This window comes from Carya illinoinensis, chromosome 5 (assembly GCF_018687715.1).
Source record: "Carya illinoinensis cultivar Pawnee chromosome 5, C.illinoinensisPawnee_v1, whole genome shotgun sequence".
In the NCBI taxonomy this organism is placed as follows: Eukaryota; Viridiplantae; Streptophyta; class Magnoliopsida; order Fagales; family Juglandaceae; genus Carya; species Carya illinoinensis.
In genome coordinates this window covers 12439570-12455736 of record NC_056756.1, presented here as the reverse complement: position 1 = coordinate 12455736, position 16167 = coordinate 12439570, and the positions used below count along the sequence as shown (strand labels likewise).

The following is a 16167-nucleotide window of genomic DNA, read 5'->3' as shown; positions in this document are numbered from 1 at the left end:
GCGGGGCGGGGCGGGGGAAATGCGGAGTGGGGGCTAAACCCCTCTGTCCCCCACCTTCACTGGGGAACTCCCATACAGGTAAGGGCACCTGTCCCCCGCTGCCCACCCCCAGACTGAACTTCCAAAGTCATGGTTTTTGTTTTATTGTGGATCACTGCAGTCCACGTTGCTTCCCACGTGCGTGCAGAGGAAACCTTAAAGACATGCGTCACCATTTTAAGTCGGGGTGTAACCAGTCTGGTCTGATTTTAGATAAAATTTAGAATCGAATTTGTATGTACCGATTTTGCATTTTTTTAAACCGATTACACACTGGTTATCCTCCTAAACCAGTATTTCAGTGTTATCGATTTCTGGTCCAATTAGGTCCGATTTTAATGTACTATATTATATATTATATAATATAGTATATTATAGTATATAATATTATAGTGATAATATATTATAAAATATATTATAATTGTATTATAGACTATACTGATATATTATAATATATAATATTATAGTAATATATTATAGTATATTATAATATATAGTAATATAGTATTAGTATAACTATTAATACAATAAACAAAATGATATAAAATTTTAAAATTTAATATCATATTAATTAGTAATTTATTATATAATACAAAATTATTTTATATATAATTATATATTATATATAAAAATTATATATAATAAAAAAAATTAAACTATATATAAACCAATTCAGTCTGATCTAAAAAAAGAAAAATTAGAATCGAATCAATTTTGACCAGTTTTTAAAAAAATAAAATAGGTACCGGATGAAACTAAACTGAAAATCGGACCGATCCTAAATATTTAGTCTAGTCCGGTCCAATATACCGATTGACCGGGTTTTTTTCTCCTACCCCTAATTTTAGGGAACACATTTCAGTTGAAGGCCGTCACGGACCCCCGGTTCTCCTTTTAAACCCTAGAAACCTGCTGCGACCTCACACAGGCTATTCTAAATCAGTCCATCATGGAATTCTCTCAGGATGACCTCGATCGGCTTCTCCTGTTCGAGCACACTCGCCAAACTGCCGAAGCTAACCACACCAAAAACCCTCTCGATGCCGATGTTCGCATCTCCTTCTCACTCTCTCTCTTTCTGTCTGTTAATCTCAATTTGTTATTGATCATTTTCAACATTCTTTACAAAAGCATTTAAATACCTGTTATGTGTATGTTTGCGTGTGTGGGTGTTTATGGATCTAAGTTTGTAGGTATTTTCTTTCTATTGGTTAAACTGTTTATTTCCGTTGGAGTTAATTCCCATTTTATTTGTTTTAACCATATGGGGTTCGCAGATATTAGCTGATTGGTCGTTTTTCTTGTTTTCGTTTTTGTTATTTTAAGTTTTAGTATGTCGGGGTTGTGAAATGATTTTTTGGCTCCGTGTGACTGCAGAATCTAACCAAGTGGGGAGGAGCGTTGCTTGAATTGTCGCAATTTCAAAATGTTTCGGACTCGAAGCTAATGATTAGTGGTATTCTAAGCATTAATAATTGAACTGGAACCTCTGTTGCAAAGAATATTTTTTAATTTCGTATTTATGGACTTGAAATTTGAATTTTATAGATGCCGTTTCGAAGTTGGAGGAGGCTTTGGTTATCAATCCGGTAAAGCATGATGCTCTATGGTGCCTGGGAAACGCCTACACCTCCCAAGCATTTCTCACTCCTGACCCTGATGAGGCAAAGGGTTCTTTTGATAAGGCGCATGACTGTTACCAAAAGGCAGTTGATGAGGTAATTTTTCTAGTTCCCAACACTTCAAATTATACTGTACTTTGACGTCCTAAAAGCTCATAGAAGCTTGACAGTGGAGTTTGTTTTTGTAGGATCCAGCTAATGAGCTCTATCGCAAGTCTTTAGAAGTCACTGCTAAGGTGATTTTAAGTGTTAACTGTTATTTCATTTGGACCATACTACCTATTACACTGCATTTTAATATGATGACTTGCACTGCCTGAAAGAGAGGATATCTAATTTTTTTTTTTGTTAATTTTTTTTTGAGCTTGTGTGGTAGTAATAGTTATCCATCTGAGATTAATAGTTATTGATCTGAGAATATAGGGCTTACTAGTTCGTTGGAAGTTTGAAGCGTGAAGAACTTTTCTCTATGCAGTAAAGTTAGTTTCCTTTATATTGTTTTCCAATCCAGCTATGGCCATAAATGGTTCTAAAAGGTTTGTTCTGGGTTGGTGGGCCTTGGATTGTGATGAGATATTCAGACCAAGTAGCATTGTGGTGGTAAAGGTGCTACAAGTATATGCCAGTGTCATCTTACATTGTCATCATACGTAGTGTGTGTAGCTCTTATTAGATGAATACAAGCAAGGCAAATACCATGCTGCACAAGAAAGCAGATAGCGTTCTCTGTTTTACTGGCAACGGAATTGATTATATAGGTAGTGGTGTCGGAATTTAAGCAAGCAGGTTAAAGCAGCCTGAAATGTGGTGAGTTGGGATAGTCTTGGGCCATAGGATTGATTTGGTTGGACATAGGTGGATGAAGTGGGATCTTGCCTCACAAAATTGGACTTCAGATGATTTTATGAGGTGTTACATTTATGATTTATGGGCAATTGTTGATGGTGAAATAATTTTTTTTTATAGGTAATCATTTGTTCATAAGAGAAGGCAAAGCCCAAGTACATAGAATGTATACGTGAGAAGTACCTAACTAGCATTTACAATCAAGTTGATGATGAAATAAGTTTTACAAAGATTATGATTCTTATTTGTTGCTCCTAGTGATATCCTTGCTTCATATAGTGAAATGATGTAAATCTAAGCTTTGCATCATTTCACTGTTGGGCTAATTGATTTTTTTTTTTTTTTTTTTTTTTTTTTTTTTTTTTTTTTTTTAATTTTTCAATACCATTGGCTTGATAGTTTTTCATGTTGTTAATTTGATTCCATTGTTTACTTCATCTGATTAGGCACCAGAATTGCACATGGAGATCCACAAGCAAGGGTTTGGTCAACAAACCATGGGTGGCGCATCTTCTGCTGCTTCTAATGAAAAGGTTAGATTGAAAAGGTGTTGCTTTGATTTTTATTTTTATGTTTAAACTATATTGAAAGGAGTTGCACTTTATGTTTTTTTTTTTTTATTGGCACCGGGTGTCCGGGAGTGACATCCCAACTAATCTCGAGGGTGCACAAGCCCTTGGCAAGGAGTTTTCCTTAAGTGCACCTCGAGTAATTCAATGGGTAAATCCTTTAGTCCAGTGGCCCCTAGAGATTGTTTGCATCCAAGGGGAGCATACCCCCAAGCCCAAGGCCTTTACCACTTGAGCAAACCCCTAGGGGTCTTGCACTTTATGTAAGAGGCTTCTATAAACTCTAGTGCATAGAACCTGTTGACTATGTGAGATGTGATATATGTAGGTTACTAGTGAGATTAATACGATTAACTTTACATGTTTGGACCATATCTTGGTATATCACTCCAATAACGTAGCATCGAATTTCGTAACTGATCTCAATTGGATTGTTAAGCTGATTGGGGTAGGGTCTGGTCGGTCTTCTCATCTATAGCATGATCATGCAGTTATGTAATCCATTAGTAATGAGGCTATTGTTTGATCCAACCTGTGGATGAATGATTTTGCTGAATTTTCTTGCTGAAAAAGTTTGAAATCCAAAATCCTTGCCAGGTCAATTGGTTTGTATATCATCTGGATTATTGCTAAATTTAGTTGTGGTCCAACTTGAGACAACATAGAAATTGTCTTAGAGTGAAAGTCCTCTCATGTTTACATTGTTTATTTGGATCTTACTTATGATCTATGAGCATATTCTCTTCGGCATGTTATCAGTGTGGAGCATCTTTATGATTTGAACAGAGTCTAATCCCATATTTCCTCTGGTTGGAAGCTTTTACTTGTATTTACAGTCATTGATGCATGCCACATTTGAAAAGGCATAATAGCAAGTGCATCATGGCCTTTGTCCAGGACTTATCTACTTCTATCATTTTTACACAAGCAGAAACAAGCCTGAAATGCGTGTCTGCATGCATGTGCGTGCAGACCGAAGTAGAAGAAATTTTATTAAAATGTTAAATAGGTGTAGCTCAAGTACACAGAACGTCATTTAAGTTAAACTTAAGCGTATTTTTGAGATTGCCATAGACATGCATGCACACACTCAGAGGTTGCTTCTGCATTTTTCCCAATATAGGGAGAACATCTAGCTTTTTTTTTCCCGCAAGTTCTTAATAGGTGCAGATACACATCAATTCATTTCTATTGGAGCTTGCTATTAAATTCTGATTATTTTCCAGAGTTCCAAGAAGCAGAAAAGTAGTGATCTCAAATATGACATATTTGGATGGATTATACTAGCAGTTGGAATTGTTGCATGGGTGGGAATGGCAAAATCCCACATACCTCCCCCTCCTCCAAGATGAGCCTTTTGATCATATTCAAGGCAACCTTGCTGATACTTCGCTGGCAGTTTCAAATTTGGGCAGATAGATTCAACAGTCTGGAGATATAGAAATTCAGTCATACATGTGGTATGCTATCCACATGCTGACTTTGACTGTTAGTGTCTCTTTCCTTCTTTGATAGGCTGATTATTTATCTCTCATGTGATCTTAGCGTTTTGTTGGTTGGTTCTGCATTGGTAGATAGTATATTGAATTGAGCTATTTGTATCTATTTCCTTTATACGCTCCTGGAGGGGTGTGATAATTAGTGAGTCATATTTTTGGATGGCTATTTCTGGAGTTATGATATTAGTACTTCACCAAACAAAGGGTTGTGATGTAACTAATTCTAGGATACGAGAGGCACATCTTTTTTATCTTCTTGGTGTGGAACCTTGGATCTTTGTCATTTTTTAAAAGTAATGAAGAATTTTTTTGACTAGAACAGTAGGCATAGTTCAAGTACACGGGATCTTAGATCTTCAGATCATTGCATGTGCGGGTGTGATTATTTAGGGCCCAATTGGTTCTATTTTCGAAATACTCATTGAGAACGTTGTTTGCATAAAACTAGTTCTTTTCTTCGTTTTTTCTGTCTTGACCAAGATTTTTGTGGAAAGATTCAGCTTAAAAACACTTTTCAAGGAACAAGACACTGAAGTTTTTTGGATGATTGACAATTGAAGTGGTGGTGTTTATGTAATGACTCAAGGGTTCATACAACAATTGGCTTTAGACCATTTAAGACTGCAAGTAGATTTCCTTGGAGCCATTATAATTTTTAAGAAATTCCCATTCATTGACAATGTAAAAATGAAAGGAATTAGCGATTGACTTAAGTGACCAAGCGGGTGATTTTATCTGGGTTATTACAGAACAATGAAAACTAACAATGGTGTTTAGTCACTAGTATCTTCAGAATATTGCATCCCATATTTTTTAGCTCTCTCCCAAAATTTTCAAGTGCCTTATATTCATTTTTTATAGGTAGAGAATCCAATTATTTTTTCAGAAAAAATATAATAACAGCACAGGACAAGCTTGAACTCCTTAAAAGTTAAACCGAGCCTGAAAGACCATGGAGATCGATCCGACACGTCGTTTCAGGACAAGCTTGTTTCAGTCAGCTCATCTGTGATAGGATGATGGCTCCATCGTTTTGCAGTCAAATTATCCGTCAATAAAAGACTTCCCAATCTGGCTCCATACTCAACATATATAGAATAATACCAAAGAAGCATTTCATATGTTGTAAATCAATCCAAATTCGAGTATAATTCCCTCCATTTGTGTCTAATGTATCAGTGATGGAGTCAAGGTTTCTAGATATGGATTCTTGTGAAAAGCACCCCCTGTTTGCGTCTGCGTCAAATACCCCCTCGAGTAGCTGTTGAATAGGGAAAATCATATTCCTCGCAATTTTTTCCTGCCATTACTGAGACTTTCCTTCCTTTATTCAACACCTCCAGCAAATCTTGTTGAAAATTTAAAATTCAATCGTCCCCTGAAGCAGGCTTTGTCCTGCTGTATCAGGCCCCACCACTTTCTCTTCTCGGCATGCTGCAGTGGTGGGTAAGATGGCAAATGTGGTGCTGGCCATCCTGTTATTAGTGGGAAGAAATCTCCCGAAGCCAGTATATATATAATCACCAACACCAATAATTTTTATATGCAGAGTGGTATTATATTGCATTGAAGTGCTTGTGATAATGTTAAAAGTATCAAAAGTTAGCAAAAGAATTCAACTTTAGTTAGTTTTTTTTTTTTGTTTTTGGTGTTTTTATCTTTTTGAGAAATCTCCTAGAAGGGTCTATGTATTTTTCTTATGAGTTTTGCTACATACAAGCATAGTTGCGCATTAATCTATGTATCAATACTGATTTATTCATACTTAAAATTTAAATTAACACTGTTTTCAATAAAATCTATTTTTTGATTAATCACATCATATTGATGTACAAATTAGTGCACAATTATACTTACAACTATATTTTTCCTTTTGGCAAAGGCTTCCTACTTTTCTGCGCACGAACATGTATATTGAAAATGCTAGTCATTCTGTTGAGATTTTTATTTTTTTATTTTCGTATTTCGTAGCTAAGGAAGTTGTTTTTTTAATTATGTTTTGAATTTTTTTTAAAAATCAATATTTAAAAATACTAAAAAATGCATGTTAAAAAAAAAAAAAACAATTGAAATGCACTAACGGGAGTCCCAAGCGGTGGCTGTAGAGCCATCATATAAATATATATATTCAAAGTCTTTTGGTCTCATTCCTGTTGGTGGAATAGCTATTCAAGGTCTGTCGTAGATGTATTTGTTTTTGGCCACGCCTATAGGCCATTATCTTCTTCTTTCCTCCAATAGTTAATGGCTGCGCAACTTAGTGCTATGCTTTATTATTTTCCCTACAGCTGGTATATTTACTTTTCTAAAAAGTTGAGTCCTTTGTGATCTAAAACAAGATTTAAATTTTGTGTTGGTGAGATTGTGTGGGTAAAGATGCATCCACGCCTCTTCCTTTTGTTTTTTTATTCCTCTTAGATTAGTTTATACATTCTGGACCAGTGGTCCTCTTCCTGTGACCTGTATTGACCCCGACTATATTGGACTCCTTTTAACTCGTGAAATGAACTATTGGGTGCTTAAATCCTCTAATTTTGTTCCGGTTGGGGTATAGGTGGTACGTAGCTGTATGCAAATCCGCGTGTTCGGATTGGTCTTGGTCGTGCGGGCAAGTCCAACATTTAACACACAAGAAATATATCTTTATATTGAAGTTCACACAGTCCGTACATAAACCATTGTTTGTTATTGGATTCCTTTAATTATAAAAAAGAATAAAGTCGCCAGTGCAGACTCCAATTACTGTTCTATTGCTGATATAGACGTTATAATATAAAATAAATAATAAAATTTATCTCTTCTTATTAGTTTAAGTTTATAAATTCTATTACGTACAAGTAAAGTCGCATATTAATCTGTATACTAATATGATTCATTTATATTTAAAATATTTAGCACTGTTTTTAATACAATTTACTTTTTGATCAATCACATTAGATCGATATATATATTAGTGCGCAGTTGTACTTGTAACTAAATTTTTCTTAAGTTTTGTAGATAAATTGTGATTTTATGTAGTATCATAGCAAAGTTAATTTTGAATATTGTCTTTACACTCTACTCTATTTATTTAAATATTTTACGTGTTGGGTTTATTAATTTATTAGGAAAAATTTGACACACATAAAAGTTAGTGTTAAGATGTAAATTAAATAATAAAATTTTCACTTTCTACTTAAGCTTTTGGGGGTGTTACATGATTACCATATTAATTTTAAATTCTATAGCTAAAACTAGATAACATTATTGTCATTATATTAGTATACGTGAAAATATATAACCGCATGAAACAAAGAAAAAAAACTGTTGTAATTCAATGATATGTGTGGACATTATAGTAATTTAGGAGTGAGCCAACCTTTATGGGGATGTTGCCAGAAGAGGATCCATTAACAGATCTAAAGGTGTCACAAAATAGAGGGGATGATTGGACTTGTTCTTATTGAGTTAGTGCAAACTATAGTGGATCCTCGCACGCTAGACTACATAGAGGTTCAGCTCTACAGAAAGGGGCCTGATCAAGGGTTCGGAAGATCTTTGCACTGTTGCACGTACAGTTATTTATTTATTTATTTTGTCCATTTCTTTTGGAGAAACTGATAAGTGTACTGGCTTCTTAATGATTCAATGAACCTCACCTGAAAAATAATGCATGGACATAGGATCCCGATCCTCCGAACCGCAACTTTAGAGGGAATATTAAATTAAGTATATTTTAGAGGATGAGATGAGATGAAATGATTTTAAATAAAAGTTAAAAATTAAATAAAATATTATTAAAATATTATTATTATTTTAAAATTTGAAAAAAAATTAAATTATTTATTTTATATTATATATGAATTTAAGAAAATTGTAATTATAAAATGAGATGAGATAAAACTGTTTTTATATCCAAATTAAATAGAAATATTTGGTGTAAATAGAGATCTCATTAAAATAAATATATAAATTAACATAATTTGATCTAATATGTCATATTTAAATACTTTTCATTATAAAGTTAATTTAACCTACCAATAAAATCATATTATTTTATAAATTTATTTACGTAAAATTTTGAAAATGTTTGGTAAAATTAGTTCGAAAGAACAATTATCCTACGTATCATTGAGAAACTTGTACCCAAAAAGTGGGCCTGTTCATCCAAGGCCCTTCTTTTTTTTTTTTTTTTTTTTTTTTTTTTTTTTTCTCTCGAGCTTGTCCGAAATTTGAATAACCAGGTTCCGGCATAGAATAAACCGAAGCTGGTTCCCACATAGATAAATTCGAGTATATCCAATCCAGGTGTCAAGTTTTAAAAAATCCAGAACCAGGTTTTTTTAATTTTTAATTTTTTTATTTATGTTTTGATATTGCAGGGCATAGCCACCAGATCTTCCAAGTGTTTGTCATGTACAAAAAAATGTATTTTATCGTGTTTGGTTTATGTGATCCGTGGAAATGTGGTCCAAGAAATGACGCTCGTGAAGGCCTGTCAAGAAATTTACTCATTCTGTTTTATTTATTTTTTACGTTTTCTCCCTTCTACTGGTCATCTAATTTTTTCCTTAATTCTTAGTAAACGTTTGGGATGCACTCAAAAAGAAAGGAAAAGAATAGAAAGTCAGTGGATTGAAAGAAAACATTATATGTTAGGCTCTGTTTGCTCCTTCGCTATAATTCGGCTTTTGTTTGGAATGGAGATTTTCTATTTACAGTTGAGTGCAGGTGTAAATTGATTGATTTAGATTTATAGATATGAACTTTTTTGCTTTGATGGATTAAAAAGAAAAAAATCCGGATATAATTGGGAGATTTGGGTTTCAGATTTTTAAAATTAGTTTCATCCGAATTTCGGTTTGAATTTGACTTGGACTAACGCGGGTTGGGTTTCAAAACCCAAGTTTCAGTTTGGATATATCCAAATTTTCAGACTGAAATTCGAATAAACGGTACTATCAAAAGAGTAATGCTACATACAGTTGTGGAATTGCAAACGCCGCGCAATAGCTTTAAAAAAGAGTGGAGTCTACGATTAAAAAGTTAATTTTTTTTTCATGTAAGTCCCATATTAATTCATTTTTTTCAAAGCGACTGCACGCCGCTTGCACAACCACGACTGCAAATATCATTTCTCCTACCAAAAAGAATGCCGACTCTAGTAAATTATACGAGGATATACGAGGAAATTATTGATAATATAAAAAATAAAAAAGGAGAGAGAGAGAGAGAGAGAGAGAGAGAGAGAGAGAGAGAGAGAGAGAGAGAGAGAGAGAGAGAGAGAGAGAGAGAGAGAGAGAGAGAGAGAGAGAGAGGATATATCAAAACCTCTTGTAAAATATATAGTCTACATAATTTGAATCCATGAAGCTAAATTGTTCTCAATAAGTTAAGAAGCTTTTCGGAGGAGCCCCCACACGAGGGCTCGCATGCACATACGTGCTAATTAACCATGGTTAGTAGACTGACCACTTCAACCAGGATCACTTTCCACGTTCTATAAATTCAAATCGTTTACATGCAATCCTCCTCCAACAACAGATCACGTCTATCGATCTCGTCTTGACAATTCCATTTGCTTTCTCAATATATATTTAGTCCTTCGCAGCTTTCAGCTCTTTGGACAAAACATGGCGGACTCCGTCGTGCTAGCCAACCTCTCTCTTTTATTGCTTTGCATTGTAGCCACACACCTAAGTACTGATCCATGGCCTCTTATCACAATCCTTTTACCGTGTTTGTTTATCTTAGCAATCCTCCTAAATTATTGGCTTGTCCCGGGGGGCTTTGCATGGAGAAACCACAATCAAAACTCTACCAAACTTCGAGGTCCGTCTGGTTGGCCAATATTGGGTACCCTACCCAGCCAAATGAGCCCTCTTGCTCATCGTAAGTTGGCTGCCATGGCTTCCTGGCATGGTGCTACTCGGCTCATGGCATTCAGTCTAGGAACCACGCGTGCAATCATCAGCAGCCATCCGGAGACCGCAAAGGAAATCCTATGCGGGTCTTCTTTTTCAGATCGGCCCATGAAAATCTCTGCTCGTTTACTCATGTTTGAGCGCGCCATTGGCTTCGCTCCCGCCGGTGACTATTGGCGTCATCTTCGTAGGAGTGCTGCAAATTATATGTTCTCCCCTAGGAGAGTTTCTGGGCTAGAGGCACTAAGGCAACGCGTGGCTAATGAAATGTTGGAGGGAGCTTTGAAGGAGATGGAGGGCAGAGGGTTTGTGGAATTGAGAGGTATATTTCAAAGAGGATCTCTAAGTAACATACTAGAGAGTGTGTTTGGGAGTGGCTTAGAATTAGAAAGAGAAGAGTGCTTAGGCGAGATGGTCAGAGAAGGGTACGATCTCATTGCAAAATTTAATTGGGAGGACCATTTGCCTCTGAAGTTTTTAGACTTTCAGGGGGTAAAGAGAAAGTGCCACAGATTGGCAGCTAAGGTTAATAGCGTGGTGGGTGAGATGGTAAAAGAAAGAAAAAGAGCTGGGGAGTTCAGTACTGGGAATGATTTTCTTAGTGCTTTGCTATCCCTCCCCATGGAGGATCGACTAAGTGACTCGGACATGGTAGCTGTCTTGTGGGTAAGATCTCTATAGATATAGCATGCATGCATAACAATCAATAATACTCGCACTCTAACAAGGCCATGCAATATTTCCCATAGTTTATACATACGTACATATATATATATATATATATAATATCAACATGCTGAAGAGTTAAATGATAAAAGAAATATCAGGCAACAGATACTATGATCAGTTGTTTCTGAATCATCCCTATCATATGAATATTCTTAAGCTTGCATGTTGATTATAATACTTTACATGAAGATTAATTTAGAAAGAATTTGTGCTGATTATATATATGTGCAAGAAAAAAATATAGAATTTTGCTACATATAAATAAAGTCGCATATTAATATACGTATCAATACTGATTCTTTCATATTTAAAAGTTAAATTAGTACTATTTTTAATAAAATTTACTTTTTCATCAATCACAATAAATTAATATATATATTAATATATAAATATGTTTGAAATTAGACTTTTTCAAAAATATATGAGATAGAATTTCGCACTGATATCGAATAAATAAATATATCCCGTAAATATTGTCCGGCATCTCTTTTCAGCTGGCGTGACGTACACAGATATTTTCCCCCGGAGGGGTCAATGCATGATCATCATGATTTCAGATATTTTTCCAGTTTTCATCCTCAAATCCTTCCTACCAATTACCATTGTCTGCCGACTCATATATCTATCTATTATTGAGAGATTCAGGCACAATCGTTACGCCGACATGACACCAACAATAGCACGGACTGTGTGCATGATCGGTAGCTGACCAAAAGTGTTCCTATTAATTATGAAGTTGGGTTAGATTTTGAATTAATTGTATTATCAACTCACGACGCACGTTTTTTTTCCCCAATATGTGTGAGCATTTTGGTAATGACTTAAATATCTTCATATTTATTTTTATATTTACATAATATTTTTCTAAATTGATTTACATTAAATTATACATTTTTAAATTTTATATAGCTATAAATAATATTTCTTTAAGTTTAAAGAAGCATAATTCACTTTTTAAATATTATTTTATTATTTTTTCTCTCTCCTACCCATTAATAAAATTTATATTAAGATGATTTTGATATATTAAATTTATATTAAGTTGATTATATAAAGTATTGTTTTAGTATATATTAATATTTATGAATAAAAGTGATCGTTTTGATATATAAAATTAGTAATATCTAAATATATGGAATTTGTATATTTGAGTATATTGTGCCAATTGTAAAATATATAAAAATAATAATTTAAAAAAAAAAATAAAAATATTTTATTATTATTTAATTAAAAAATACATAATTTACTGTAATTTTTTTTTATATATAAAATCAATCTTTAAAAAATGTGATTTTAAAGGTTTATATAAAAAAAAAAAAAAAAAAAAAAAAAATCAGTCTTAGTGCTCTCACCCGTAGTAGATTCTTCAAATCTAGCAATAATTGATAATAATGAGTCGTCCGTACGTTAACAAGCCTTGGTTTTAAAAGTTCTTTTAGCTGAATTATACCTTCAAGGAATCATGATCACAAAGTACACCTCATGGAAAATTCCACATTAAAGTGAATATCAAATGGGTTTGGGAGTACTTTAACAAGCTACGATATTTCTAAGCAGTTTTGAAGCTAGCTAGCTGGTTTGTATTTATAATATTATTTTATATCTCTTTTCCTATGACCTCATGCAGGAAATGATATTTCGAGGAACAGATAATATCGCCGTACTCCTCGAATGGATCATGGCCAGGATGGTTATGCACCAAGACATTCAAAAGAAAGTCCAAGATGAGCTCGACACGTGCGTTGGGAATCACAGGCAAGTTCAGGACTCCGATATTCCAAACCTCCCTTACCTTCAGGCGATAGTCAAAGAAGTCCTCCGCATGCACCCTCCAGGCCCATTACTCTCGTGGGCCCGTCTTGCTGTCCATGATGTCCACGTTGGAAAGATTCTTGTGCCAGCTGGCACAACAACAATGGTGAACATGTGGGCCATAACCCACGACGCATCCATTTGGAAGGATCCATGGGTCTTTAGACCCGAGCGATTCATTGAAGAAGAGGTATCCATCATGGGCTCTGATCTAAGACTTGCACCATTTGGATCAGGTCGTAGGGTGTGTCCTGGCAGAGCACTAGGTTTAGCCACAGTGCATTTGTGGCTGGGACGGCTCCTCCATGAATTTAAATGGCTTCCAATAGAATCTGTAGATCTTTCTGAATGCTTGAAGCTCTCGCTTGAAATGAAAACGCCGCTGTCATGTTGCATGATCCGTAGATGTGGCATAATGAGCTTATGAAAAGCTAGTTGGTGTAATTAGAATGTTGTACATATGTGATGGAAAAAATGGTGTGATCGATTAAGGATGTAAGTCCAGTAGTACTGCTCCTGGAAAAAATGGTGTGATCGATTAAGGATGTAAGTCCAGTAGTACTGCTCGTTGACTTTGAGTGTATGTGTAACATGAGTTTATGAAGACTAGTGTTTTTAAATTACTTATGAGAGTTTGTTGACTTTGAGTACTTATTATGGTTCAACTGATCCAAACACGCAGGTCTCATAATATTGTTTTACATACAACCAATTCCATAAGATTAATCGGATCGAAGAGAGACAAGTGTACTTAATCCATATTAAGTTTCTAATTAACTTGAAGCAAAACACATAATAGTTTGTATCAAGATATAAAATCTAAAATCTATCTCTTTTCATTCGTTTAAATTACTTTTGAGATAAATTGTAATTTCATATGATATTAGATGGAAAGTTTAGCCAGAGTGAGTCATGTTAAAATATAACATCAATAACAAAATCTATCATGTTAAAATATAATATAAATAATAAAATCTATCTATTTTTATCAGTTTAAACTTTTAAGACAACTGATAATTTCACAGTTTGCAACATAAAATTATCAATGCCCATGATCATTATCCTCCAAAATCTTTGCTTTCTCTTCCTTTTTCTTTGTTGAAATTAATTAAAAAATCCAGGCTACAGGAACCTTTTGAAGGAGATAGATCACATCGAAATCATTTTCCAAATTGATGTATGGTGGGGATAGATCGCATCAAACTCATTTTCCAAATCATTATCCTCCAAAATATCATGTTGCCTCTATGCAACTTGGAAGACCAAAGAAAAGACATGCGAAATAGGGGGCAAAGAATCCATTAGAAGGATCTGATCCCGAATAGTAGCAAAAGAGTCACTAAGACTAGTTAAGAATCGTAGGACAGCTCTTCATGGTGGTAAGCAAGGGTGAGACTTGAGTATGTCGGTTGGTTAAGTCTATCTATAGACTTAAACAGGCCTCTAGTAAGTGGTTTTATAAATTTTCTGCATCTTTACTCAATCATGGATTCACTCAATTGAAGTGAGATTACTCGTTGTTTACAAGGTCAACAGGTTCTTCTTTCATCATATTATCGATTTATATTGATGATATCATTGTGGCTAGCAACGATGTACAAACAGTATAAGATTTCAAAGTGTATCTTCACAGCCAGTTTAAAATAAAAGACTTGGGCAGTCTCCTATACTTCTTGTGTCTGGATGTAGCAACGTACAAACAAAGGCATATTTTTATGTCAAAGACATTTTGCCTTGGAGCTTCTAAGTGATGCAGGCTTGCTTGTAAACAATACAAATTCCTATGGATCCTAATCTTAGATTAGCGAAGACACATGAAATGTTCTATCAAATCCTACAAGTTATAGGAGATTCATTGGAAGACTATTATATTTAACCATCATTCAACCGGACCTAGCTTTTGCTATGAATAGTTTGAGCTGTTTATGGACAAACTTGTTGCTGTACATTTAGATGCTGCAAATAAAGTGTTACACTATGTGAAGAGTACAACAGGGCAAAGTGTGTTAATCTCTGCAAATTCTGCATTACATCTGAAACGTTTTTTCAAATTCAGATTGGGCCACATGTCTAGATACTAGAAGATCAGTTACTGGGTTTTGTATGTTTCTTGGAGACTCACTTATTTACTGAAAAGTCTAAGAAGCAAACTATTGTATCATGATCATTTGCAGAGGCTAAGTATCGAGCTCTTGCATTCAATGCTTGTGAAGTCACATGGCTGATTTCTTTACTCAAAGATCATAGTGTAACACATTCTTCTTCAGCTGTGTTGTATTGTGACAGTAAAGCAGCTTTGCATAGAGCAGCAAATCCAGTTTTCCATAAGAGAACCAAGCATATAAAGATTGACTGTCATCTTATAAAAAGCTACAATCAGGCCTCATTCATACACTACACATTTCTTCTCATCATAAAATAGCTGACATTTTCACCAAAGTTTCACCACCTCGACAATTCTGCTATCTTCTTTTTAAGATGGGTGTTATGAACATTCATTCCCCATCTCTCGAGTGTTAGAGATGATATAATTTAATTATAATTAACTGTCATTAGTAATATGACACGTGTGAATAAACCAAGTATATATATTAGTCCTGTAGTTCAGTTGTTTTTTTGTACAGAAGAAAGAAGGTAATACACGTCAAATTTCCTACCTTCAATTCCTGGATTCCCTCTTTTGTTTCTTTCTTCTCTGTTTCTACAAAGTAGAGCTTTTAGCCAGGAGCAAACAAAAGTGGCACCCAATAATAAGTTTTGCCGCTAAAGTCCCACCACTCGCCAACTTTTATGCTTTCATATAGCATCGCAAGATACACTGTTTTTCTTTGTCATTGTATTAAAAGTAACTCCAAGCAAGATTGAGCCTAGCTTAACACCAAAGCTATTTCATTATTTGTGTTGTCAATCTGCTTTTGCAATTATATTTTTACATACTTATATGGGACCTGTCAAAACACATATAACCTCACGTCTTTTCTATCTTTCTTCATAAAGTTAATTGTCCACCATCGCTAAGTCCTATGACCAAAAAGCTTGTTTATTTTTCGCTAATCAAAGTGACAATTAGATCTTGGAGCCATTTCATGTAGTCGAACAAATCAACATACACCCATCGTGATTTTATGTTTTATTTTCGAAGAAAGAT

The 16167-nt window shown here is 34.6% G+C and overlaps 2 protein-coding genes across 3 annotated transcripts; both read left to right on the top strand.

Moving 5' to 3' along the window:
- The first annotated feature begins 904 nt into the window (after positions 1-904).
- LOC122311954 (mitochondrial import receptor subunit TOM20-like) lies at positions 905-4894 on the top strand. Its single transcript, XM_043126745.1, has 6 exons — positions 905-1087; positions 1417-1495; positions 1588-1757; positions 1850-1897; positions 2954-3040; positions 4303-4894. Exons 1-6 carry the CDS (start codon positions 989-991, stop codon positions 4426-4428), a joined length of 609 nt encoding a protein of 202 aa, XP_042982679.1. The 5' UTR covers positions 905-988; the 3' UTR covers positions 4429-4894.
- Positions 4895-10076: 5182 nt separating this feature from the next.
- On the top strand, positions 10077-13642 carry LOC122309232 (cytochrome P450 78A5-like). 2 transcript variants are annotated; one of them, XR_006242381.1, is made up of 3 exons: positions 10077-11144; positions 12835-13504; positions 13560-13642. XR_006242381.1 is itself a non-coding variant. In XM_043122628.1 (2 exons), the coding sequence occupies exons 1-2, from the start codon at positions 10188-10190 to the stop codon at positions 13444-13446; spliced, it is 1569 nt and encodes a 522-aa protein (XP_042978562.1). In that variant the 5' UTR covers positions 10077-10187; the 3' UTR covers positions 13447-13642. The 2 variants fall into 2 exon arrangements, 1 of the variants encoding a protein (XP_042978562.1); XM_043122628.1 differs by having other exon boundaries at positions 12835-13642.
- The last annotated feature ends 2525 nt before the right edge of the window (positions 13643-16167 follow it).